At 42.9% G+C, this 25,044-nt stretch overlaps 2 protein-coding genes across 2 annotated transcripts; one reads left to right on the forward strand and one right to left on the reverse strand.

The window, feature by feature from the left end:
* Positions 1-278: 278 nt before the first annotated feature.
* LOC115400843 (uncharacterized) lies at positions 279-2,635 on the reverse strand. The gene is made up of 5 exons (XM_030108892.1): positions 2,355-2,635; positions 1,301-1,642; positions 978-1,211; positions 853-899; positions 279-767 (listed from the first exon to the last, which is right to left on the reverse strand). Exons 1-5 carry the CDS (start codon positions 2,404-2,406, stop codon positions 630-632), a joined length of 813 nt encoding a protein of 270 aa, XP_029964752.1. The 5' UTR covers positions 2,407-2,635; the 3' UTR covers positions 279-629.
* A 2,304-nt stretch (positions 2,636-4,939) lies between these two features.
* Positions 4,940-21,764, forward strand: blmh (bleomycin hydrolase). The gene is made up of 12 exons (XM_030108972.1): positions 4,940-5,094; positions 7,069-7,266; positions 7,968-8,077; positions 8,959-9,100; positions 9,187-9,275; positions 9,358-9,450; positions 15,374-15,529; positions 15,632-15,790; positions 16,606-16,673; positions 17,232-17,349; positions 17,618-17,684; positions 21,461-21,764. Exons 1-12 carry the CDS (start codon positions 5,085-5,087, stop codon positions 21,607-21,609), a joined length of 1,359 nt encoding a protein of 452 aa, XP_029964832.1. The 5' UTR covers positions 4,940-5,084; the 3' UTR covers positions 21,610-21,764.
* Positions 21,765-25,044: the final 3,280 nt, after the last annotated feature.

Raw genomic sequence — 25,044 nt, forward strand, 5'->3', positions numbered from 1 at the left:
TATTTCAGCTGTTTGTTTCTTTTTTGTTGCGTATTCCTCTTTGTAATCATAAGACAAATCTGTTTCTTTCACCTTGTGCTGAAATCCATAATGTGGAGCATCTTCCTCAAATGAACTGACATGACTTCAGATGAACTTTATGAATGAATCAGTAGAGATCCTCTCATTTTCTCTGGAGTTCTGATTGATGGCAACCATTTCATCTTCATTCCGTTTGTGGTTTAACTGTATATTTGCAGAAACTAGTTAAGTCAATACACTTGCTTAAAGAATGACTGGTAATTATTTTAATCTTCATTGACTGGTATGACATTGTCAAGGACACATTTAGGCAGAACTGAATCTTTTTTAATACAATCATGAATCAAAGTATCAGTGCAGCGTCACTCAGATTACTTACATTACAACTGGAAAGTGCAACAGCTTCACTGAATCTGCCCAAACTTGGTGTGAGTTGTGAAGACTAAAATGAAGAATAATTGATTCTGATTTGCTTAACTGAAAGTCACAATGTTGAGTGTAATCAAGAGAAGAAGCAGTGCCAAAAAAAAAAAAAAAAAACATTCCGTATCAATGTTCTTTAGTTAAAAATGCAGGCAGTGTCAGGAGGTCAAGAACATCAGAGAGTCTCAAACAGAAACAAGTTCTGCAAATGGTTCCTCACTTTTCAGGGGAAATTTCAGTAATGAGTACACAGTAGACTGGACAGGCTCTTTCATTGCACCTTGGTGTTGCAGTGCATCCTGGGAAATGTCTGCATATACGACCTGAAAGCAAAAAAGGGAAATCACCATTACTGTGGTCACAAAGTCAGGGAAACTGAGAAAGAGATTTTCATAGCAGAACATTCACCTCGGTCTTCTGGTGGCTTCTGGGAGGAACTGGAACATTTTTCGACACTGTGACAACACAGGAAGCATCACAATAACTTTACAACCATGATACATGACAAAATTAGGTGAAGATTATGAGATTACCTTTGTGAGAGGAAGAGCTTCTTTCCTGTGGTGCCGGGAGTCGAGGTGGAGGCCGTGGAGCTAGGTGTAGTTCACCTCCATACAAAGCTGAATATATGAACTCTGCCCTGGGAAGCAGCTGAGGCTTGACCTCTGAACTCAGGAAACAAGCCAACCCCAGGATGATGGGCAGGCACAGAAAAACACCAGCACAGATGAGAATCCTGGGCAAGAAATCCCTCCGAGAGAGCTCAGCTGCAGGAGGAAAGGGGAAAAAAATCAAGAAGTTAGATTCAATATTTAATTCACACTGATGTGCAACGTGCAATTCTGACTCTACAGACCTGCTGTGACGTTCACGTACATCAAATTCCCCGTGTCACTGTTGCCTTTGCCCCACGTAACAAAGCATCCGTAGGAGCCTTCGTCGGCTGGGTTGACTCCCATGATTTTTAACGTGAGTTGGGCTTCATGAGCAGAAAGCGTCACTTTGATCAAATGATGCCTTTCAGTGTCTTTAACAGTACTGAACTGCTCATCTGTTGAGTTTTTCCACAGCCAGGTTCCAGTCCAGTTGAGTCCGCAATGCCTGACCACGCAGGTGAGGGACAGAGCGCCCCCCGCTGGGACAGGCATGACCTGTCGTCTGGCCAGAATGGCCTGGTCACAGTCCTCATCACTGAGACCTGAAGAAGGGAGGAAGCTGTTACTATAACCACACAAGAGACGGACACACTGTATATTTGATTTTTATGCACAGTGAAGACTGGTTGTTGCAGTTTTGTTTGTGACAATGTGGTTTGGAGAAATACCTGCATCAAAAAGATACATTTTATCTCAGCTCTCACTTTATGCTAATTTTATTTCCATGGTCAAACAAGCTCACCAACAGGTTTATTGGCTCAAAAAGATCTTCCACAGGTGGAAAGTCACATGAACTGATTGTGACACATGCAAAGCTTCACCGTGCTGTGTTTGGAAGGCGTAGCAAAGATTTTCCCAAAGCTCTATCTTCTTATTTGGAAACAAAATTCAGTGAAAATACTCAAAATCAGGGCTGAGGTTGATTCCTTTAACTGGTATGATAATTCCTTTTCATTTTTAAGAAGAATTCACAACAGTTTATTGATAAAGGAATAAATTGTAACCAATAGAGACAAAGAAAACAAAAGAAGAATACAAGCTTTCACACATAACTATGAGTGTCATATCTATTGCAATAGCATATAAAAAAAAGTAGAAAAAAAATATCTGCGCACATAAAGCAAATCCTTGAAAGACAACGACGTAGTTGTGTGGTGTCAACTATCAACAAAACATCATTCAGGCTGAGTTTACTTCTCATCTAGTTTCTTCATAAGTTATCAGACATGCCGATGCTGAAGAGTCACTACTTACCAGCCTGGAACATGCAAACACAGCTGATGATACCCAGGAGAAAGTCCCGCATGTCTGGCTGATGGTGCTGCTGCTGGCCGCTGTCAGGCCGAGTTAGTTTCACTTCCCTCAGATCAGGTCTGAGTGTTCCTACTTGTCATGGGGGGAGGCTCTCTGACATGTCTGGATTTGTTGGAAAAACACGGCACTTATCGAAACTTTAATCCATCTATGTGTGTTTGTCAGCTTTCCCTCTCTCCCTTTCACTTCCTGTTCTCTGTGATTGAATTGCTGTTCCTATGTTTTTCTGTTGCTCTCATTCAAATGAGGAGGAAAGGAAGGAAGTGACCCCCAGCTCCTTCTTCCTTACACACACACACCCACACACACACACACACACACACACACACACACACACACACACACACACACACACACAGGAAAGCAATGTTTTTATGAAGAATTTCCGATAGGAGATGTGCGAGTTTCAAGGAACTACTATGTAAATGGAGAAAAGGAAAGCAAAGTGAAGATCATTCCTATTTTGAATTTAATGCATTTTCAGTTTAGTCTTTGGTTAGAGCTGTCAAAATGTGTGACCAAGTATGACAGTTCAAAGAAGAGAAGTTATTTTTCCAACCGCAAACAACAAGTTGTATTCCAGCAGACTGTCAACCTCCCAAATAAAATCTGACAGAATCTAAAAACAAAGAAACTTTAGGTCAAACATTGTGCTTCACAAAACATCGTAATGTACATATCAGCTGGGTTAATTTTTCACACTGTCTCACATCATCTTCTGATTCTCTTATAAAACTTATAGTTTTGTTTCTTATTGTAGACTGGACACTTTCAAGATGCTTAAGATCTGATTTGAATCATCATGAAATATAGAAAGTTAACAGGGATTTTCTTTGGTCGACTGGCAGGTGAAAACAGTTAGTATGCGGGCTTGTCAGTTGTTGTGGAAGGTAGAAAATACCCCATCAGCTCATGTAACACTATACTTTTTCGATGTGAATGTTCATCAAATTTCTTATTTTAAAAATAGTTTATACTGCTTCCTGAAAATTCAGCAAAATTCACATAGAAGCAAAATGCAAACTCCACACAGAAAGGCCCTGAATGGTATTTCAACCCTGAATGGTATTTCGACCCATTTCACTGTGTCTGTGAGGTGAGAGTGCAAACCTGTCCTGCAACTACAATGCATCATTATCATCATGCAAATTGTGTATGATGTTGCAAGGGTTTAAAAACAAACACAAAACAGTGACAGTTTACGTGCAGTGACGGGAATAACTGCATTAAAATAAACAGCGTTACTAACGGCGTTTCCCTTTTTCTTTTTAATAATGACCAATCAAAGTAATTACTTTTCCCAGTGTTACAATGCTGTTACCATTACTGAAAATAATATGAGGCGCTTTTCTGTTACTGTAAGTCACCACTTTAAGCTGGTTTTTCCTCCACTGGAGTCCAGCTGAGCCAACAGAGCATCAACTTAGTGTTGATGATCATTGAAAGGCAGCTTTTAAATGGAAGTGCAGACATCTATATACATCTATTGTATTTTATTATTCTTTTACAAATATAGAAATGCTATCTGTAGTTACAAATCAAATGGGCTTGGTGTCTCTTTTTATCAGCAACATCAGAATAATTTAGATTGATGTGGTATTTTCTGTATGCAATTTAATTTTGTCAAGTGTCCATGTTTTTCATCAATCATACAATCAGTTTTATAATAAATAATTGAACATGCATCTTAAAGTTCCATTAAGGGGAGTTCCAAATTCTTGGACATAGTGTGCATCAAAATGTTAATTTAACGGATTGAAAACACATCTTTTAAAATGTTTTATAACCATTCGGATTTACTTCACGTGCTAATACGCCATCCCCTGGACCACTGGAAGGAGTATTTTGTCCACTTTTGTCAGTCCGGCTCTGTTTCCTCTTCACCTCCAGCAGCTGAGCTAAGCTAACTACGATGCTAACAGCTGGGATCCAGCCGCTGGACGCACAGACACAAAAAAGGTATTGATGAGCTTGTCTCACTTTGTAAATGATAGGAATAGGGCGTGGGTCCAGAATCTTCGGCGTATTCCTTTAAACACATTTTTTAAGTAACGCATGAGTTAGCTTGCCTGGTAATTTGTTACATTTAAAATACTATAACCTAGCTACTTTTTTGAAGAAGTAACTATAACTAGTTACTTTTTTAAAAAGTAACTTTCCCAAAAAGTAACTTTCCCCAGTAACTTTCTGTTTTCACTGATTTTATTTGTTTTGTTATACCTGGTTTCGTGTTTAACCGAACTGATAGATGCGATGGTACTGAGTAATCTTCATTTTCATGTGTTTTCTAAGTGTGCCTTCATCATGTTCACTCATACACACTGACTGTGCAATGTTTGTGTTTGTTTTAGTCTCTGTCAATCTTACTCTATGAAAGATGCAACATAATTAGCATGTAAACAGTGTTGATCTTCATAATTATCTCTCCTCCGGTGATGCACAGCTGCCTCTCAGCGGTGCCTCTGGGGGTCACATCACCTGCTGTGGGTTTGGTCCCACTCATCCGAAGCGCTCGCAAACTCCGCCCAGCCGCCACGTCAAAGACCGACCGGGAGTCCATAATCGAGCGCACCCTGGTGTCGCGCTGACTGACTAGTCGGTGAATGAGATAAACAAAGAGCCGGTGACTTTTCAGGACGACACACTCCGCTCCTCAAGCTCCTCGGCGACATGGAAACTGGTAGGTCGAGAGCCGACGTGCCGCGTTTGCGTCGCGGCGGGTCGTGTCTCCGTCGGGCTGAGAGCAGGCTGTTCAGAATGACAGCTGAGGGAGCGAGCTAAATGGCTAAAGTTAGCATCCGCCGCGTTAGCATGTCAGCCCGCTAGCACGGCTCTCTGGCCGTCTTTCCTCTCTCGAGATGACAGTTCGGGCCGACAAACTACCGGCCTCGCTGCCAACAGTCAAACCGCACAAGCTGGAAGATAACACGCCCCGTGTTGTTGGTTAGAATATTTCACCGGGTCCAGGAAATGTGAGTGTTAGCTTGTGAAGCTAGCGCGTCCAGGGTGGACGGAGAAATGCTAAAAGCTGTCAAACTCTTTCAAGTACTGTTGATTTACTCATTTCAGTGAGAGGCGGCGTTTCTAAAAGAAAAGTCAATCAGTCTTTTATTCGTCCCGTGACTCTTTATCGTGTTTTAGCAGTGCTATATAAATCAGCCTCAATCCAACCTGAATAGTTGAGTAAATGGCTCCAAATTCCGGTCTTGGTTTTATGTCATGAACCAAAGGTCGTTATATTTGAATCGGCTTCAAATGGTTTTGATTTAGTCACCTCTTTTTTTTTTTTTTTAACCACAATTTAAGAGTCTTAGGTGAAGTGTATATCTTTTATAGAGTTATATAAATCTTATTTTACCAATCTCGAGCCTCCACCTTTTAATCCAACTCTAATTCACCTCTTTGCCCGTGTAGCAGAGGTCATAACATGTTTAGCTATTATAAACCTAGTCGTCCAACCAGTGGCGTGTAAATTTGCAAGTCACCCTAGCTGCCTGTGCTGGTCCCTTTCCATAGAAAACCAACGTAATGTACGCCCTCGCCACTTAGGTTAAAAAAATGACTCTGAACTTACAGTTTGCAATTCCTTTTTTGAGTGGCTCACCTATTATGCCTACCAACTCAATTAATGCGTTGCTTATACACACTGCTGCGAGGAAAAACTTTGAATCAGCTTTTGTCACTTTCTATTTCCTATTTATTCTGTGTCAGTGTTCATCAGCATCATCAAGAAAACCTCAGCTGTTCCACTCTAAGGAAAACAGACCCCCACATAGGCCTTGTTCTTGAAATATTCTCTGCCGTGGGCTCGCATCTCCTTTTCTTTCTCATAACATGAGCATGACAGTTAATGGAGTTTGACACGGTCCTAATCTGCAGCGCTCAGTTCATTTCAGCTCTGCGTCGGTGGAAAATAACAGAACGCGGTCGAGAGAGACGGGTCGAACTCCAGGCATCATGCATGACTGGGCAATGTCCCTCTCAATGTTTAATTGCGCTGCACTATTATTTGAGTGAATTACAAACCACACAGCGGTGCCAGTTCGATTCTGTCGGAGAGTGTGTGTACCCCTCATTCCCCCATAAAGTGGGACTAGACAAGCTTTCCAGTGTGTTCCCCAGGTGATTGATGCCAGCTACCTCTGATCAGCACTCAGCTCCTGCACTCACAGTACTATAAGAGAGTTATCACGACTTTATTCTTGTTTGCCTTCAACAGCCTCTTTGTTTTCCAGTATCATCATCATGCTTCATCTGAGCTACAGTCATAATTGTGTTCAATATCCCTAATTGACCATTTGCCTGGATAATCTCTCTGTGCAGGTTGGAAAAAAGCAAGCGCCAGACATCTGTATTGTAAAGAAGGATACGCTGTTGGTTTATGACTATTGATTGGGTGTTTTCCAGGCATTATTGTAACATCTGAGCATGTGAGTGCTCGTAAGTCAGATCCTAAGTGGGAAATGTACATGTCTAAAGTGCACAAATGAGTCATGGGAATTGGGACGGTAGGGAATACCTACTTCCCCTTTCAACGTGGACATACAGTATACTTGATTTTGAAAATGGGGAATATTCTTGAACTATGTTAGAATTTTAAACGCTTGTGGTATTTCTTTTCTTCTGTTTCTCCTTTTCTCGCTCGCTCCTGCAGGTTTGAGTCAGGAGAAGGTAGCCACCTTCCTCAAGCGGCTGCGGGCCGAGCCACGTTACCTGTTGGCTCAGAACGTGTCCACATGCATCGACCCGCTGGAGGTTTGTCTGCACCGGCAGACTGTCCAGGATACCGTGCACATCTTCCAGCACTCTATCCCAACAGAGGGCAAACCAATCACCAACCAGAAAAACTCAGGTCGGACATGACGCATCGTAGGAGTTGACAGAAAGTTTTATGTTCTCAAATGAATGAATTTACATTGTAACTGTGTGAAATTAGCATAAGATTAGTAAAGCCGGTTTTTGAAATAAGATGCCACGTAGACTCGCGCCTCATGATGATAATGTTCATTTATTTGAATCCGAGTTTGTCTGCGGTGTATAAAAACTTTGGCAGCAATTCCCACCGAGAGGTTTTGGGTTTAATGTTTTTCTCGCACAATGAACGGTCCAGCCAGGTGGATCCGGTGTGAGCTGCTTAAGTTTGTTCTGGCTCAAAAATGCGTCGACTGTTTCTCAAAAGATGTACAGGTGGTTTCAGTTTGAACAATAACAATGTTGGCCGCAGTGCCCGGTGTACTGTACGCTGGAATCTGAAGAATAATCTCTCGCCTTCACGCAGCTATTCTTGCCCATTGTTTTCAGCTCCATTACTGATGAACTAAAACTGTTTGTTGCGTGTGTGTCCCAGTTACAACACAGCAATTATTCAGACAGCAAATTGGATCTCGCGCTAACAATATTGGACCAGCCTTGTTATTAACTGTAACGACCTAATAAACAAGCGGTTCTTGAATTTCCAGTTCAGTGTATGAGTGCTGTTGATCCTCCACTCTTATATCAAAGCCTCAGTAACCTGAACGTTTCTCTAAAAATGTCATCTTTTTCTCTTCCCAGGGAGATGTTGGATCTTTTCGTGCCTCAACGTCATGCGACTCCCCTTCATGAAGAAGTTTAACATAGAGGAGTTTGAGTTTAGTCAGTCCTATCTATTTTTCTGGGACAAGGTGAGATGTAAAACCTGATTTTGAACTTCTCATTGAGATATTTGTTGGTTTCTGGCGTGTTTTTGCGTTTTATTGCAGGGGTGGGAGGTGTTTTTGTTTTGCAGTCAGGCCTGTGTGTGTTTGTGTGCATGCATATGTGTGTGAGAGCATGCATGGCGCATTGGTGCAGAGTCATTATGCAGCGCTCCGGTCCTAAACAGGCTTTGTTCTCCTAAAACCCTCTTTTGTGCTGCTGTGGTTAGTGCTCTTCCCGGGTTGACGTCAGAGTGACACCTCGCCACATGTTTTTGTCGTTTGCCGCGTTAAATGCACGCTTTGGAGATTCCGACTGACTGTCGTTGTTGCACTAAACATAGAAAAGGTCACGCTCTAAGTATATCCCCTCTGAGACAGTTGTTTGACATTATATCCAAGGTGTTGAGTTGGGTCAAATCTCAGACCCCGTTAATCATGTTCTCAAATCTTTTGGGCCCCTGAATACTGAATGACACAATGAATCATGTTTTATATCCTTTTGTATAAATGTCAGTCTGGTAAAGATGTATTTAACACTCTACATTATGCTTTAACTTCCATGTAAAGACTTGATAGACTCCTCTTGAGCTTGGAGTTTTCAAGACTTCGTTTATTTGTCTGACAGCTCATGCTTGATTTAAAAAATATGAATACATGTAATTTAAAAGTCACTTTCAGGACAACAACAAACACAAGACATGGGATGTTAAAACAAGATAAAACCAAGTTTGAAAGATCAAAATCCAATTCAATCAAGTGCTGAGTTTTACAACTTGTGCAGATCAAGAAGTGTACATAATGAGACGCTGTCTGTTTTCTCAGTTTATTCACAGCGTCTCCTTGTTGTGTTGTTCTCTCATCTGTAGGTGGAGCGCTGCTATTACTTCCTCCAGGCCTGTGTGGAGACGGCACAGAGGAAGGAGCCAGTAGACGGGCGCCTGGTCCAGTTCCTTCTGTCGAACCCAACCAATGATGGAGGCCAGTGGGACATGCTGGTCAATCTCATCGGTTAGTTCTTAACAAAGACATCAAGAACAATCAGTTTTACAATAAGTAGTTACAATAATATTCCTTTACGCTCTTCCTGTTTCCAGAAAAATATGGCGTCATTCCAAAGAAATGCTTCCCAGAGTCGCACAGCTCAGAGGCTTCACGCAGAATGAATGACATCCTCAATCATAAGGTTCGTTCACAGGTTAGAAGACGGATCGAGGCATCGATGAGCGACCGCTGACTGTTGTTTTCTGCCTCCCGCTGTGTTCCAGCTGAGAGAATACTGCCTAAGACTGAGGAACATGGTGGCCAGTGATGCTACTAAAGCTGAGCTGTCTGAGGCTGTGGACACGATGATCGAGGAGGTGAGGCTGAAACAGAAATCCCATCTGCTTTGTTTCCCACTTAGAACGTTTTGTACTGTCTGGAAAAATTCAGTGCACTTTTTCTTCTCAATAATCAGGGGTAAATGAAAGGAATCAGGATTGTTGCTCACTGACTCCTGATTGAGATGACAAGTGACTGACACGTCTTCTCACTGCTGCATCCAGAAACTGTGCATGAACAAATGGCAGATGAGACCGAGTTTCACTTAGTGAGATGTTTCTGATTTTACCAGAAGAGGGAGCTGTCAAATAATCCAAACCTGCAATGAGCAGAAGCAAATGCTGAAGCAGCCTGCATGCATTCACTGTTTGAGTTGGTTAGAAAGGCTCTTATTAACTTTAGTAGAGCTTCCACTTATGGTAACAATATCATGGCTTGTTTAATATTCACCTGTAGACATTGTCTTTCAAAATTCTAATAAGTTGGAGACATAATCTTTTGTTTCTACCCGAGGATGAAAGCCATGCTATTCGTTCTTTAAAAGCACAGGGTACACAAGTAGCATCTTGTGCATTTAAAAAGAAAAAGGCATCCTCTACACCTGTGCTTCCAAAATGAGTGTCTCTGTCACCGATTAGGAAAAAGTCAACAGATTAAAGAAATCACGTGCACACTCGTCGCTCTCCAGCGTCAAATGTTGGCCCGTTCCATAAACAAGATCGCTATCTTCAGCGGTGTGACATCAGGGGACGGAGTATCGACCCCCACAACAAAAAATACAATGTAATCCACCTGAACCCGATAGGTGAGCCAGCTCATGTCAACAGACAGACACCGAAACAATTAGATCATGTGCGCCTGTACGTGTGCAGCTCAACGCGGCCGTGTGCACTGTGGTATGCATCTTTGTTAGTGTGTGTGTATGTGTGTGCGTGACCCGCAACCTAGTCAATCAATCCCCATTGAGTCCGTTACCCACAGCAGAGGTCTGGTTAAGCAGACGTTGTTATCAGCTGTTAGGTTGTATTGTGCTGACGGCGGGTTGCTTGTTTAAACAGTCACTTGTATCGCACTACGCCTCCACGCACGCACAGGTACACACACAAAACTCGTACAAACACATACAACAGTGAAAACAGCTCTGAGTGCAGCGCACGGTGGTTTGGCGGCCGAGGGGCGACGGACAGTCAGCGTGTTTGTTTGTCCACCTGGAAGCGTTTTGTTATGTGTAACATCGCTCTGTCACGGCCTGTGACGATGGAAGGTTCAGTCAGTTTTTTTTTTTAATTTTATTTCAGTGATCACTGAAAATGCTCAGTAGAATTTTTTTTTTTCCCCCCAAATTTCAATGAATCGAGAAAATAACAGTAGATGTGTGACGTGTGTCCACACAGGGGTTATGCTATGAAATCTATAAAACAAACAAAAGACATCTTTCACTTATGAAATTGATTAACTGATCATACGTTATTGGTTAAAAAAAATTTTTTTCAAAAAAAAGTTAAGATTCTGTCAGTATATACAATCGATCATAATTCAATCTTTATGTAGTTTTTCAGACAGTGCAGTTCAAAGTTTTTCACAGGGAAGTGGACACATGTATACGACTGCATATAAATCCAGACACCCAGACTAATTTAACTGAGTAAACAGAACAGTTGATTATTTTAAAGTAGTGAAATAATAACCTCTGTATGGGAAACTCAGTGGTGAACTATATTGGATAAAGTGGCATAAAGGAAAACAAAGATCGAAAAAAGAGAGAGAGAAAGACAACTTAAGCGAAGACCTTTAAAAATAGAAAATCAGATCGCCTTGTGTGTTTTTGTCAAAGTTGAACTCAGTTTGTGGTCTGATCATCTCATGTTTTGGAGTTTGACCCAGAAAAGCTGAATCTGACAATGTTTCACATGATGAGGTTTTTAATTAGTTTAAGTTTGGGATGAGACATTCGGTGCTGATGGTTCGGATCTGGTTAAGGAGATATTACATGTATTGTAATGCTCTTCATGCTCATAATGTGTCTTTGTGTGTATTTTCAGTAGAGCTGAATAAAAACAGGAGTGCTGGTTCTTGTCTGTCCCCTTTTTTTATTGCACTTTGGCACACAGGCTGTGAGCTGTGTGGTCCTTCCCCATCAACATGACAAGTTGTTTCACTCAGAACAACAGCACTGTTACACATTAGCACTGTAAATTATGACTAAATTGGGATTATTAACTTCAGATTTATGATTACAACCTGAAGCCATCACAGAATGAGCAGTAGTCAATCAAGAGCGGAGTGTGTATTGAGTGTATCCATGTTGTGGCTTTCTTTTCATTTGGTTCTGGAAAGCTACTTTTCATCTGTTTGTGCAGATTAAGTTCTCAAAAGAACCGGCGATTTCACAGACCATCAAATACTTGTCCTCATTTCAAAGTTTGTTTGTGGACTCGAGCGCGCTGAGTGTTTGTGGGCTTACGTACGTTGGTTTTCTTGGACTCCCACAAACTGGGGAACCGGCGTTTCCTCTACATGCTCTCGTGCATTTGCATCCACGTGTGCACATGTGGGGTTTTTTTTGAGGGGGATCAAAGCGCCGTGTCAGTCCTACTTGAGTGTGTGTTGATGTGACGCTGTCCACCCGCCCGACGTGACGGCTGAGACTGCACCCTGGTCTTCATCACGCTGGGCCCCACGTGCACACCCATGACAGGGAGCAGGGACTGGCGCCTTTGCTTGTGTTCTCCGAGCAGTGCCCGGAGAGCGTAGTGTCACATTTTTCTTTAGGAGACTTAACCTACTTCAACCTGCTCCTGCAGTAACAGTGAGTAAACTAACGCTGCTTTCATGCCGTCTCAGGTGTGTGTGTGTGTGTCACCGCTCCTCTAGAAAAGGCACAATCACCGGAAACTGTAAATCCAGAAGTTCACGCACGAAACGTACACAGATGGTGTCCCTCACGCCACCGCTGTAGCTCCATTGCGTCATGGAATCAGAAACGCCGTGTGCGGCTCTGGTCTTGGCTCTGAATTCACAGAGCGGCTCCTCAGACAAGTCTAATTTATGAGGCGGCCGTCAGCCTCCTCTCGCTGCAGCTCCCAGGCCGTCGGCTTGTTGTTCGCTGTGGGTGGGTTCCTGGGTCTGGGTCATTGTTCAAGGTTTTTCAGGAAAAGCCTCAAAATAGCCTGTTCTGTCCGCTCACATTTCTTGAATTTCTTTTTACAATTGTTAGAATGTAACTATGAGCACATGTGTTGCATGTTTACAAAACATGGAGGTTTAATCAAAACCTCACTCATTTTTATCCAAACTGTTAGCATGGTGTCATTTGCTTACACTCACAAGTCCAGCTTCTACACTATAGTTATGAATTTACTTCAGAGTAGCAGTGAGCTGCATGCTTTGCATCAGCTGGGCGAGAGCCAGTTTCAGCTCTTCAGTAAGTAAATGTTGATTGCTTTAGCCTCACATTGAATTTATTTATTTTTTTACTGTGATTTGACATAAGTGAACCTGTTAAAGTCAGTTAATTTATTACTGTAAATCTAGCTGGATTCAGGGCAAAACAACATTTCTAGATTTAAAAGTCTCACTTTGTTTTAGTGCTTTGGCTTATCATGTAACTTATATTCAGAAACAACTTACTTATCAATCTGGGACCACTCGATGTCGCTGCAACAGCACCACCAAAACGCCCCCATTGCTAACATGTTTTAATCAGTCCAAGCTGAATGTCCAGAAAGAAAAAGCGACACGGGAGCAGGCATGCTTTGAGTATGAACAGGGTTGATCAAATAACAATGAGTGGACTCCTTATAACATTATTTTCACAAGCAAGATGGCTTCAGCCTCAATAAATGTGCAGTTAGGCAGCAGATTGTCTAGAGGAAGACATGCAGACTCACCAGGTCACTGACACGAAGTCCGCTCTATTCTAGAGACCGATGAGAAAGCCGAGCTCCATCACGTACTGTATATAATCGGCTGTAACGGCCGGTTCTGAAAGCTGTTAACAGTTCAGATTTTGTTTGGATTTTTGGGGTGTGAAAGAAAACGGTGCTGAAATTAGAATCCAAACATGACGTCATTTATAGAATAGAAATACTTGATTAACGCCAGGGGAAAATCATAGAAACACATACAGATACAGATGTTTGGAATAATGGCTGTAGCGGTTCGCATTCTGGCTTCATCCTGGGTTATATTCCTTTTTCTGCGGGGTTTCCTCTTATGTGGAGTTTGCATGTTCTTCCAGTTCATAGATTTTTTTTTTGTACAATCATCTCAAGTTGTTTTAATGATGAAATGAAAATCACGAGTTGTATTTTACATTTAATATTTTAAACACTGTGAATCAGTTGCATACCTGCACTGAAATATTTATTATACTCTGAAACTTTTTAACTAGAAAATTCACATAAGTCAAGTCTACAGCTCTCTCTGTCGCTGCATCTCTTTACCGTCCCTCATGTAAATCTGTCGACTCGTCTGCAGGTGTTTCAATATTGATCCTCCTCTTATGTCGCTGTGGCTGTTTATTGTCTGACTGAGGTCTGTGTGTGCGAGCCCAGCCTCTCACACCTACTCTGTTTGCATTGCCAGGCATGAGGAGTGGGCACAAGGCTGATCCAGCATCAAGGGCCGTTTTTTTTTTTTTTTTACAGGATGCGTCAGCGCATCTGGTAAAAGGGAAAAAAAATGTAAAGGATTTACAGGAAAGAATGGCGTTGTTATTGGAAGACAGACATAAAAGAAGAATGGCAAGTAAACAGTTCGCCGTCCCGTGGCGACAGTGTCTTCTCTGGCTATCGAAGGCATCTGGGCAAACACAGACCAGACGAGGAGATGGACACCTTGTAGTCACGCCCACGATAGTCTAAACACAGTAGTGGAATTGGGAACAGGGCAGTTCAGAGGTTAACAAGCGAGGGATTTCAACACATGCCTTTGTTGACTCAGCTCATGTGTGTATTTTTGTGTGCGTCTGTACTTCTGCGACTTTACGCGTTTCTGTAATGAAGAAGGGTCTTGTTTGTTTGGGTAAGCCAGGCCTGAATTTATGCATATTTGTGTGTGTTTGTCTCTGTGCAAGCATTTCTGGGGTGAAAATGGCGCACTCGGTAGACTCGACGTCTACTCGACTAAAAACAAGAATGTCATCTTTACGTAAGGCGTTTAATGAGTGAGCATGGGAAGCTGCTGCTGCGACGGCTGCTCCGTTTCTCCAGTCCGGGCCAAAAATAATCCTGCAGGCAGTTCTATATTCAGCCTCGCAGAAGGTTAATTTCTCTAAATATCTGAAAATCGAATAAAAGTCTGTTTGAAATTTGTACCTTCTGACACCCGTATTAGTTGCTGTTGGAGTTTGATCCATCGCCGTTCATCCGGACAAACCGTGCGTGTGCATCTGCTTCGCCTCAGCCCGATGCGTCACTGTCTAATTGTGCTTCTTTTATCTACCACCAACAATGGTCTGTAGTGCATCTTAATTTCTCAGTTCCTCCTTAATCCTATTTGGAAGGAAAAGCGCGTGTGGAGTCCTGGGAGAGAACAGCGGATGGGAGAAATGAGAAGCGAAAGGGGTAAATTCCACAGATAACTATATCAGAGGTTGGAAGGACCAGAATGACAGACGGCCAAGTCCAAACAACCTTGATTTAGCCCACAGGGACTCGGTCTGAACTCCTGGGCTGCAGGAAGTCACACATGGTGTAGAGGGGGAGAAGGACTGAGCACTGCAAATAGAAAGATATGAAAAGTTGGAGAGGGGAAAATGAGAAATCGAGGCACTGATGCATGGATTTGCACAAAATGGTGAATGGGTGCACTGAGGACATATAAACCGTAAAATCACTGGTGACTTTTTTTCCCCCGTAACAGGTTTAAAACGTCTCTCATTTTGGAGGCCTTAAATAGCCTGATTGTTAATTTTTCAGTGCAGAGCTTTAAGATAAATCCCCCTGCTGATGTTTCCAGGTGTTCCGGGTGGCCAGCGTTTGTCTAGGCAGCCCTCCTGAGACCATCTGCTGGGAGTACAGGGACAAGGACAAGAACTTCAATCGCATGGGACCACTCACCCCTCAAGAATTCTACAGGGAGCACGTCAAACCTCTGTACAACATTCAGGACAAAGTATGTGACCCCTGACCCCTCCGGGCTTGGCAGACAGACATGTAAATCTCACTTACAGAGCTCTACGGTGTCTCGGCTTACGTGGCGACTCCATATCCTCAGGTCTGCCTTGTAAACGATCCTCGGCCCCAGAACCCCTACGGGAAGCTGTACAGCGTTGAGTTTCTGGGCAACATGGTTGGAGGTCGCAGCACTCTGTACAACAACCAGCCAATCCAGCTGCTGAAAAAGGCTGCAGCTGATTCCATCAAGGATGGAGAGGTGAGCTGGGATCGTCTAAGTCACCAGGATTTTCTCACTCGGTCAGTTCAAGTAGAATGTGCTTAAATTTACACACCTGAATTTAATGAACGTGGCATCATGAAACGCTGCAGAGTCTGAGAAGAAGCCACACTTAGTAATCAGGTGCAGGGCAGAGGAACATGTGGCAGCCATGCAGGAAGCAGTGTTCTCCACTGGTTGTGACTGGCAGGACAAACTGCACCGCTTTCTTGATGAATGTTGAAATTAAAGTATTACACATCAGTTTAGAGAACATACAAAAATAATAAACTTCAAATAATGTTTACTGAAGACTCAAGTGTAAAGTTCTTGTTCTGTTTCAACCAACTGAGGTTGATTTCTCTGCTTTTTGGGGGTTTTAAGAGTGTTTCTGTTTAGAGGTGATGTCCAGGGTGAGGAGTTACTTCCGTTATACAGCTGGCCTTCTTTTAGAGTCGGCGAGTGTAAATGTCTCTGAGAGAAAGCAAAACTCCATTTATAATTTATAGTGTCACGCTTCCTGTTCTTCTGAATCATGGGGAAACTACAGGAAGCTCAGCGTATCAATATTAAACAAGATTTATTCTGAGGAGTTTGTTTTTGAACTGATCGACTGTTAGAAAAGTAGATTTTTGTTGATTGATTATTCGACCAGGTCTGTCCATTGGACTTGTATCTGATACTTATTTACCCGTTTTAAACGGTGTATTATTATTTTTTTCTTAATTTATAAGGACACATATTGTGTGTGTGAAGGTACTTTAGCGATCAGTACTTGCCAAATTGAAACGTGCGTCCTGTTCCTGTTTTATTAGGCGGTGTGGTTCGGCTGCGACGTTGGGAAGCATTTTCATGGCAAGCTGGGCATCAATGACATGAATGTGTGAGTATGACTGAGTGAGCCAGCAGAGCTGTCGTGTTCTCGGTCTCATCAGCGCCACGCCGTCACATCACCGCACCTCATCTGCCCCAACCCGAGAAAGTCACTTGGCCTCGAAATTCAGGTGCGGCAGCTCGCCGGCGCCGGCCTCACATCTTCAGACCGAGCCAAAGCGGCATGGTGCCGAACGTCTGGTATCATCTGCGCTGAAGCTCATCTCTCAGACAGACCCCGTCTTGTGCTGGTAGATTATAATTGGAACGAGACTGAGGGATAATGTAGCCTCATTTCTGCATTCACGCATCAGACGAAAATGAAAAGGAGAGCTGTTTTTCAGCCCGCGCAAAATCCCAGACTTATGAAGCCTGCACATCTGGCTATTTATGGTCATCTCTTCCAAACTGCTTCATGTAAAAATAACTCTGGAGCGCCGCTGGATTATGATTCAGATAGTTATCAAACTTTCAGGTGAGGTCAGAGGGAAAAGCTTAAGCTGCTTTCCTCACCGTAGGATGTGGAGTAAAGCAGTTTGGATTTGTGTGTGTGTGTGTGCGCACGCAGGTTCAACCATGAGCTGGTGTTCGGTGTCTCGGTGAAGAATCTCTCCAAGGCAGAGAGGCTGATATTTGGCGACTCTCTCATGACCCACGCCATGATCCTCACCGCCGTCACAGACAAGGTACGTTCCTGCAGGCGTTCCGTCCGGGCGCTCGCCTGTTCAGTCGACCCATTCACAATCAGAAAACACACATTCAGAGTTTTCTCAGAGTGTCTTGCATGGAAGTCCTGCTGAGTGTTTACACTGCTTTAATCCGCTGCAGTTTTTCATTGTGCTGTCAATTTCCCCCCTTGTAAGTAAGCCCAGCTGTCGGGACACTTTCTTTGCTCTCATGTCCGATTCCCTCTCTCTTATCTCCCCATCGGCCGTCTCCTGTTGCCCCTCGCAGGATGTGAAGGAAGGCTACGAGAAGTGGAGGGTGGAAAACTCCTGGGGGGATGACCGTGGGAACAAAGGTAACACCTTACACAACTCCTACATTTCTCACCGAACTCAACGTTTCCTTGATACTCTGCAGTTTTAACCAACTTGCCAAGGCGTAGTTTGATTTTCTCTATACGACTCCGATTTGCTGCATTCTGGCCTCTAAGAAGGTGCTTTCACCTGGATGTGTTTTAGTAATCTTTCTCATCTATTCCCAACAAAGTCATCTGGTTTGGTTATAAACTGTAATTTTCCTGTTTGGAGCTGTTAAATGAAAAACAGGGTTAGAACAAGAGGTTTATGAATTTGTAATTGGCTGTGTCCTGTTTTAGAAAGGCTCACAGAGACACAATCACATTTGACCCTATCGTGTTTTTCTTTTTTTTTTCCTCTCTCTCTCTCTCTTTTTAAACTCTTTGCCTTTGGGGCCAGTTTCTGTTATTAAATGATCTAACAGTAATTCCATAGAGTCTCCTGTCATGATGCGTTTTCTCTCTTCACATTTTTCTTTTATTTGATGCATTCTTAGTATAGCAGTGTATATTTTGACAGTTTCGATGAAATTGTTTACATTTTTTGCTGACTTATCACTCAGAAATCGTGACAATGGGTTTTCCACTCAGTAAGTTCACAGGTTTGTAGTTGAATCCCCTGCTGTTCTAAGGGCTACACGTGATACATTTTAAACTTGGTTCATTCAACTCGAGTCCTGTGAAAAGCTGCTCACATTTGAAGGGGAAATCCAGGTTTTATTTATTTATTTTTTTGCTCATTGTAAAAGGTTCTGAGTTCTGCAGTTGTCAGATATTATCGTTTCATGTTCTGCTGGGATTGGCTCCAGCGCTTGAGTGAGGTGGTATAGAAGACGGATGGATGGATTCATGGTTTCTGCAAATCGGTGTGTGTTTTTTGCATCCGTCCAGCTGCTATACGATTCAATATGAGTGAAATGCAGCGTCCGCCTTGGACATATCATTTCTGATTAATCCTGCAACCCAAATCGGAAACGAGCAGACGCACATTTCATACGCACAAATTCTGGTGTGTATGAGTGGGGAAAGCTTCTCACACACATCAAGAACATTGATGAAGATGAAGTGCCAACCAGTAAACTAAATTGTGAAGAAATTAAAATACTCCTTTCATAATGATTTAGCAAATTGACCAAAAACCAATTGAAGAAATTGAAGTCGTACTGTAGTCGTTGTTTAAGGAAGAACAGGAACTTTTGAACCTGACGTTTTCTGGGTTTTTTTTTTTCTTTTTTCCTTGTGGTCGCTTGTTTTTGTTTTGTTTTTTAAACCAGAAATTTAAGATTGAACTCAACAAGTGAAGTTGGTCTAAGGCAAACCACCAGTAAGATATTTTTAAGGATCAAAGTCAAAATGTCAGATGTTTACCGCAGAGTAAGTAAGGCCGGTTTTCTTTATTGAGCGGCCCTCCGAGCACAGCAGGTACCCTCCGCCGCTGCCCCAGACTGCCGCTGTTATTACCTCTCATCCTTTCATCGTTGTTTCTCATCTTCCTCTGACCCTCTCCTCTCCATCTCTGGACTCGACATTCCTCTGCAAATTATAGGAGAGTATTTCAGGTCAGTCACGCATCGTCTGGCAGCGCGCACGCACACACATACGCAGCACAGGATGTACACACACAAAGAGACGCGCACAGACTCACAATATTTGCTTGAACCCACAAACCTTGGTGACTGTTGGGAAAACATGTGAAAACCCCCTCAGTCAAGTCAAATGTGTTTCACGCATATCTTATTCCATAAACACCAGCAGATGGGGGAAGGCCCGGGCGCCCCCCAGCCCGTCCGCCGCCAAATTAATAAAGCTTTGGAGAACAAAAGTTTTGAGAAGTGGAGTTCACTTGGGAATCTCGAGGCTTTGTTTGTTTGACAAAAGATGAGGCGGGTTGAAAAAAGGCACCGGCGAAAGAAAGGGTGAAAGGAGCGAGTGCTAAAAAAAAAAAACAAAAAAAAAACAAGTCGAGCAATGAAGCAGAACTAAAGCTGTAGTACAGGTTGATTATTCTGTTGAAACAGGCAAATGAAATGTAAGTGGAGAATATGCTGAAAAAAATTACAAAGAGAAACAGAGTAAGAGGTACCAGAAGACAAGTTGTATTTATAGGGGCTGTAAAGCCTTAACGTCTCCCTGCAGACCGCTCTAACTTTCCTCCTAACCCTGAAGGCTCTCTCTGGAGGGGTTTAACTTTCTGTTGCCCTCATCCTTAAGCTGTCACACAAGCGCTGTTATGACTTGGCTCACTCCACAAGTCATACATTTTACACTGTTTTCAACAAATTCTTGGCAGGCAACGCGCTCTGAGGTCCCTGGAAGGTTAGACAGATATTAGCCTGAGGTCAGCTCCTTGAAACGAGTTTGAGCCCTGAAGGAGTTTGTCGGAGTAAAAAGAGATGCCAGCTTGACGCTGTGGTAAAGTGGATGGTTTTTTTTTTTGTTTTTAAATGAAATATTAAATGTATTTTTGGCCATATTTAATGTTTTTCCGAAGTTGTCATAATTTATTGCGCATCGTATAAACTTTATAGCAGCGGTTCAATCAGTCTTGTCAATCTCGTGCCTCTATCTCTACTGCTGTGAACTTTTGAGCAAATCAAATCCACAGCACACAGCTCCTTCAGGATTGGGACAGAATGAAGGAACTTCTTGGAAGGCCTTTAAGCATGGCGTTAACGTGAGTGTTAAACACTCGTCCTCATCCTCCCCATGAAAACCAAACAGTGCGTCACGGTACCGGAGGAGTATCGGTCCCCTTCCAGTTCAAACGCTAGATGACCGCTTTGAACTGGACCTGCTTCTAGCTTACAGTACCTCCATCTGTTCTCAGACAGGACAGTCAGCCTATCCCTAAAAACAAATAACGCCCAGAATTCACAGCCACACACACACACACACGTACACCATGCCACCCAACACGCGGGCTCCAGGAAGCTCACATCAACACACACATGGATACCACAGTGAGAACCAGGCAGTGTGCCACTGGAGATTTGCGTACTTGGAAGGACACTGATACGCAGCACACACGCCATCCCGATGCATTGTTTTGAACCTCGGCACGTTCTTGCGGTCGGCCTGACGTCGCCGTCGGGAGGACTTCACAGCAGGGGAGATGCGCTTGTTTGTTCTGCACACACGAGGGGAAAGAGTGAGTGAAAGGTGGCGTCGGGTGAAAAGATGAGTGAAACGACGTAACTTCGGGACCTGGCTCCCGGTTCTGAGCGGGCTTCCCACATGAGTCAGCTCGGCGCCAGCTTTTTATGGAGAAACACACAAACATGCTTCCAATTAATGTCTTCAGCATGAAGCTACGTTCTCATCCAGAAATCATCGGGTTGTCCTCCACAGCCCTCTTCAACCCCCCCAGGCTGGACCTTGTCTGACCGCAGAGAGCAGGTGAAGCAGACGGAGATTGTTCATGCGGACAGAGATGATCAGCAGAAACGCTGAAGGCATTTACTTCTGAAAGGAGAAGCCCTGCGAATCATGAGGGCCGGGGGTCCTTCTAGTCCGCCACATTTCTGTGTGGGGGGAAAAAAAAAACTCAGCGATACGGAGCACTTAGAGTGTGTGGGAGCTTTCTGTGGCCTTGGTTTTTCTCTCATCCTCCCTTTTGTTGTCTTCATTTTTTTTCTCTTTGCTTTTTTAAATCATGAAATCCTGTTGTTCTGTTTGCAAAGTATGGTTTTGCTTGATTGGAAGCCCCGTGTTCTCCCCAGCTCCTCGTCACATGCTCCGTTTTTGTTTCTAATCAAACTTCTCCGGTTTCTTTTCAGGCTACCTGATCATGACGGACGACTGGTTCTCCGAGTACGTGTACGAGGTGGTGGTAGACAAAAAGTTCCTTTCCCCAGAGGTCATGGAAGTGATGCAGCAGGAGCCCGTCGTCCTTCCCGCCTGGGACCCGATGGGAGCTCTGGCATAACTGCGGATATCCAGGTTTTAGCCCCAGCCTCTGGTCTTTTTAACTCCGCCCTATTCCTCGACTGCTTTTACCTCTCAATATCTCCCCCCGACACCTCCTTCCAAGACAACCTGTTCTTCTAGAAAATAAAGATTTTGTTTTCTTTTTTACTGGGATGCCCGTGTATTTTGTTTCTCCCTGTTTTTCTCTTTCTTAGGCCCGAGGTTGTCACTCCTTTTGTGATACTGTGATGCTGCTTTGCTACATAAACAAAAAACCAAGCCAAAAGCAACTACAATTTGTGTTGAAACTCAAATACACTCAACACAGTAGTGTTATTTACTATCTAACCTTAATCTGAGCAGATTTCTCTTTCAGTTCACGTCTCGTTTATGAAACAACACAGAACTGAATTGTTCTTGTTGGAATTTCCAGTAACTCACAATCTTCTCCGAACTTCCTCTCTCTGCACTCAACACAATGTAATCCAGAAAAAAAAGAAGCATAGGTGTGCATGTGCTCTGTGAGTCATGTGGGTTCATGCACACAGATTTGTTATTACAGTATATCTCCTGCCCATGTTCCGCCTGATTGCTTATCCAGGAATGTTAAAAGCAGGAAAAGGTCGCACTCGCTCACTTCTCTACAGAACAGCCACGTCTGGCCTTGCCAGGTGAAAATCCGTCGGCTTCCTGGCACGGCCCAGACAATCGCACCTCTGTGACGTCCCTCTGCTTCAGAACACTCCCGTGGAGGTGAGGAGGACCCCCGACCCCTGACCCCCACCCCCAGGATGAGTTACTGCCTCTCACCTTCCGCAGCGTGGGCTACTAAAACAGAGAACGGCCCAATCAGCACCACATGCTGACTGTTGGAGTCCCGAGACCATGGCAGCGTTTATAGTGTTTAGTTTTATTTCACTGTCGTTTCAGTGACTCCTTATTGCTTCCTTGATGCGTTCACTGTATGTAGTTAGTATAACGTTACTAAACTCCATGCTAAATGTTCTATATGTTATGCAACTTTATCAAATATTCTAAATCTCCCATTTAATATCTCATATTTCCCATTTTAGTGCCTGGCTTTTCCTTTGTTTATACAAAAATCACTTCTCTCTTCTTTTTTTTTTTTTTTAAGAATAGCATTTTTCTACATTTACTCATTCATATCTGCCAGATGGCTGCACCTGGAGCCACGTCACTCTTTGGAGCACTGTTTTATTTGTTGAATTATAGTGACAGTGAGGTGCTTTCTGAAATATGCACTTTTGACAGATGTGAAGATGGATGAGGTGGATTTGACTACTTTGATAACGTGCTCAGAAATCATCTCTCAGAGAAATGGAATTTTCGTTATCTGGGTTTGATTTGGAAGGTGTGTGTGCTAAATCCCACGATTTCTCAAGATGCTCAAGAGGAAACAGTTCGTTACTTTAACATTTCACCTTTGACTGTTTGACATTATGCAAGTCATCACCGTGGATTTACTGGTCCAGATAACTTCCACAGTACTATGTCTGCTCAGCTTCTCTTTAGGCAAGAGTGATTCTTGAAGTGGGAATGTTCCGAATTCCCAATGGTAAGTAAACTTCCCACCAGAAAATTTCAGATGGCGTTGCTTAATCAATACTGAAACTTTCATCTCAGGTTTGTTTCTTTAAGAAGATATTAGAGGTCAGAAAGAAATGAGAAATCATTTGGGGGAAACATAATATTTACGAGGATGCATTTCCCTTCAACTTTTGAAACCAGCTCATGGTCTTAATTAAAAAAAAAAAAAAGAGACTTTTACGTGTAGTGGCCCTGATACTCTTCTGGACTGAAAGTCATGTAAGTAAGTAATATAATATGAACCTGGCAAGCATCAACTCATTTATTCGTACTGATTTCCCGTCTGGAAATTTCCCATTGCCCCAAATGCACCATTATTTTATAAAAAAAAAAAATAAAAGACTTAAAAAAAAATGCCTTCGCAGAAAAACTGTTTGCCAAACTTATATTATCTGTATGTTTCGTTGTTGAAGCCAACACACGAAGCACTTAATTCATCAAATACCTGTAACTCGATGTTTCTTGATTTTCCCCCTAAAGAGCAGCGCCTCATTGAGGATCGTCTGTTTAGTAAACTCGGCGCAGTTCAGGAGGACCGTGAACACAACGTGATGTGTTCTGGTTTTACAGGTAATTGTTTAAATTGTCTTTTTATCTTCGATAATTGATGCTGATACATCGCTATCAAATAGATATCTTAGACACACAACTGTTTATGAAGCCAAAGTCCAGGTTCGTGTTTTATATAACTTCAAAATGGTCATATTTCGCACTTCGAGGTTAGCTTCTAAAACTAAATGGTAAAAACACTAAATCTCCATTGCTAAAGTAAAGACCTTTTGATAAACTGTTAGTTATTAAATCATGTTTGATTGTGGAAAGTAATCTGCTGGGTTTTCTTGGGCGTGTCTAATAAGATGAAAAGGTTAAATGGTTAATGTTTTCACACGTTTGCCTCAAGAGATTACTCGTGTTTGGTGATTAGAAGCTTTACTGGGATTAAAATCGAGGTTTTGATTGTGAAATAACGGAAACACATTGTGAGTTTGAATCTTTGCATATGAACATGAATTTTTCATTTTAGTCTCTGGCAGCGTCCTCATTACTGAAAGAAAAACCTTGTGTGATCTCACCTGAGTGCTGTTCTTCTCAATATTACACAGGATGGACACAAATGTGCTCCTTACCTCTCCTGGCACATTAGATGTTGCAGTATAGATTGGTCTTTATAGGTTTTGAGGCTACAAACCATATTTGCATGTTCATTTTGTCCACCAGGAAACATTTTAATCTGGAAGGTTTTTTTTGTGTTTGTAAACCTGTAAACATTGGATGAGGTCCATCTGACCTGCTGTGCAACAGACGGGCTTATCAGGGAGGTTTCCTGAATGGATCCTCTCTTGAATGGAGTCCACCAAGGCTTATTGTTGCCATCAGGTGAGGAACAAAGCAGGGCTGATGAACCAAACTGCCACAGGTCCTGATTCTTAAAAACGGACTTTTACATAGTTTACATTCCCCAGCGGAGCTGTTTGTGTCTGAGAGGACTAATTAACCCGTGTTGAAGCAGGCAGGACTGGTCACCACCTGTAAAGATCAATACCTTCTTTTATACTTCCCGTCTTCCCTGTTTCAGGTGTGTGTGTGTATGTGTGCGTGCTCTCATCTGACTGTGGTTTGTGTGTTGCAACGAGGATTAACCTAGTACTTCAGCTGATGCTGATTGGAATGACATTCAACACACACACACACACACACACACACACACACACACACACACACACACACACACACACACACACACACACACACACACACACACACACACTGCCAGCTTTCAACAAGGACGCCCGACGAGACAGAAACAAGGGCGCAGTGATTACAAGTAAACGTCAATTATATATGT

This window comes from Salarias fasciatus, chromosome 14 (assembly GCF_902148845.1).
Source record: "Salarias fasciatus chromosome 14, fSalaFa1.1, whole genome shotgun sequence".
In the NCBI taxonomy this organism is placed as follows: Eukaryota; Metazoa; Chordata; class Actinopteri; order Blenniiformes; family Blenniidae; genus Salarias; species Salarias fasciatus.

Coding starts and splice junctions, on each gene's coding strand:
- blmh (XM_030108972.1), top strand. Junction 8,078..8,958: donor ATCTATTTTTCTGGGACAAG/GTGAGATGTAAA, acceptor TCTCATCTGTAG/GTGGAGCGCTGCTATTACTT. Junction 16,674..17,231: donor GGCATCAATGACATGAATGT/GTGAGTATGACT, acceptor GTGCGCACGCAG/GTTCAACCATGAGCTGGTGT.
- LOC115400843 (XM_030108892.1), bottom strand. CDS start 2,406: ATGCGGGACTTTCTCCTGGGTATCATCAGCTGTGTTTGCATGTTCCAG. Junction 1,643..2,354: donor TGTTTGCATGTTCCAGGCTG/GTAAGTAGTGAC, acceptor TCCCTTCTTCAG/GTCTCAGTGATGAGGACTGT. Junction 1,212..1,300: donor GTACGTGAACGTCACAGCAG/GTCTGTAGAGTC, acceptor TTCCTCCTGCAG/CTGAGCTCTCTCGGAGGGAT.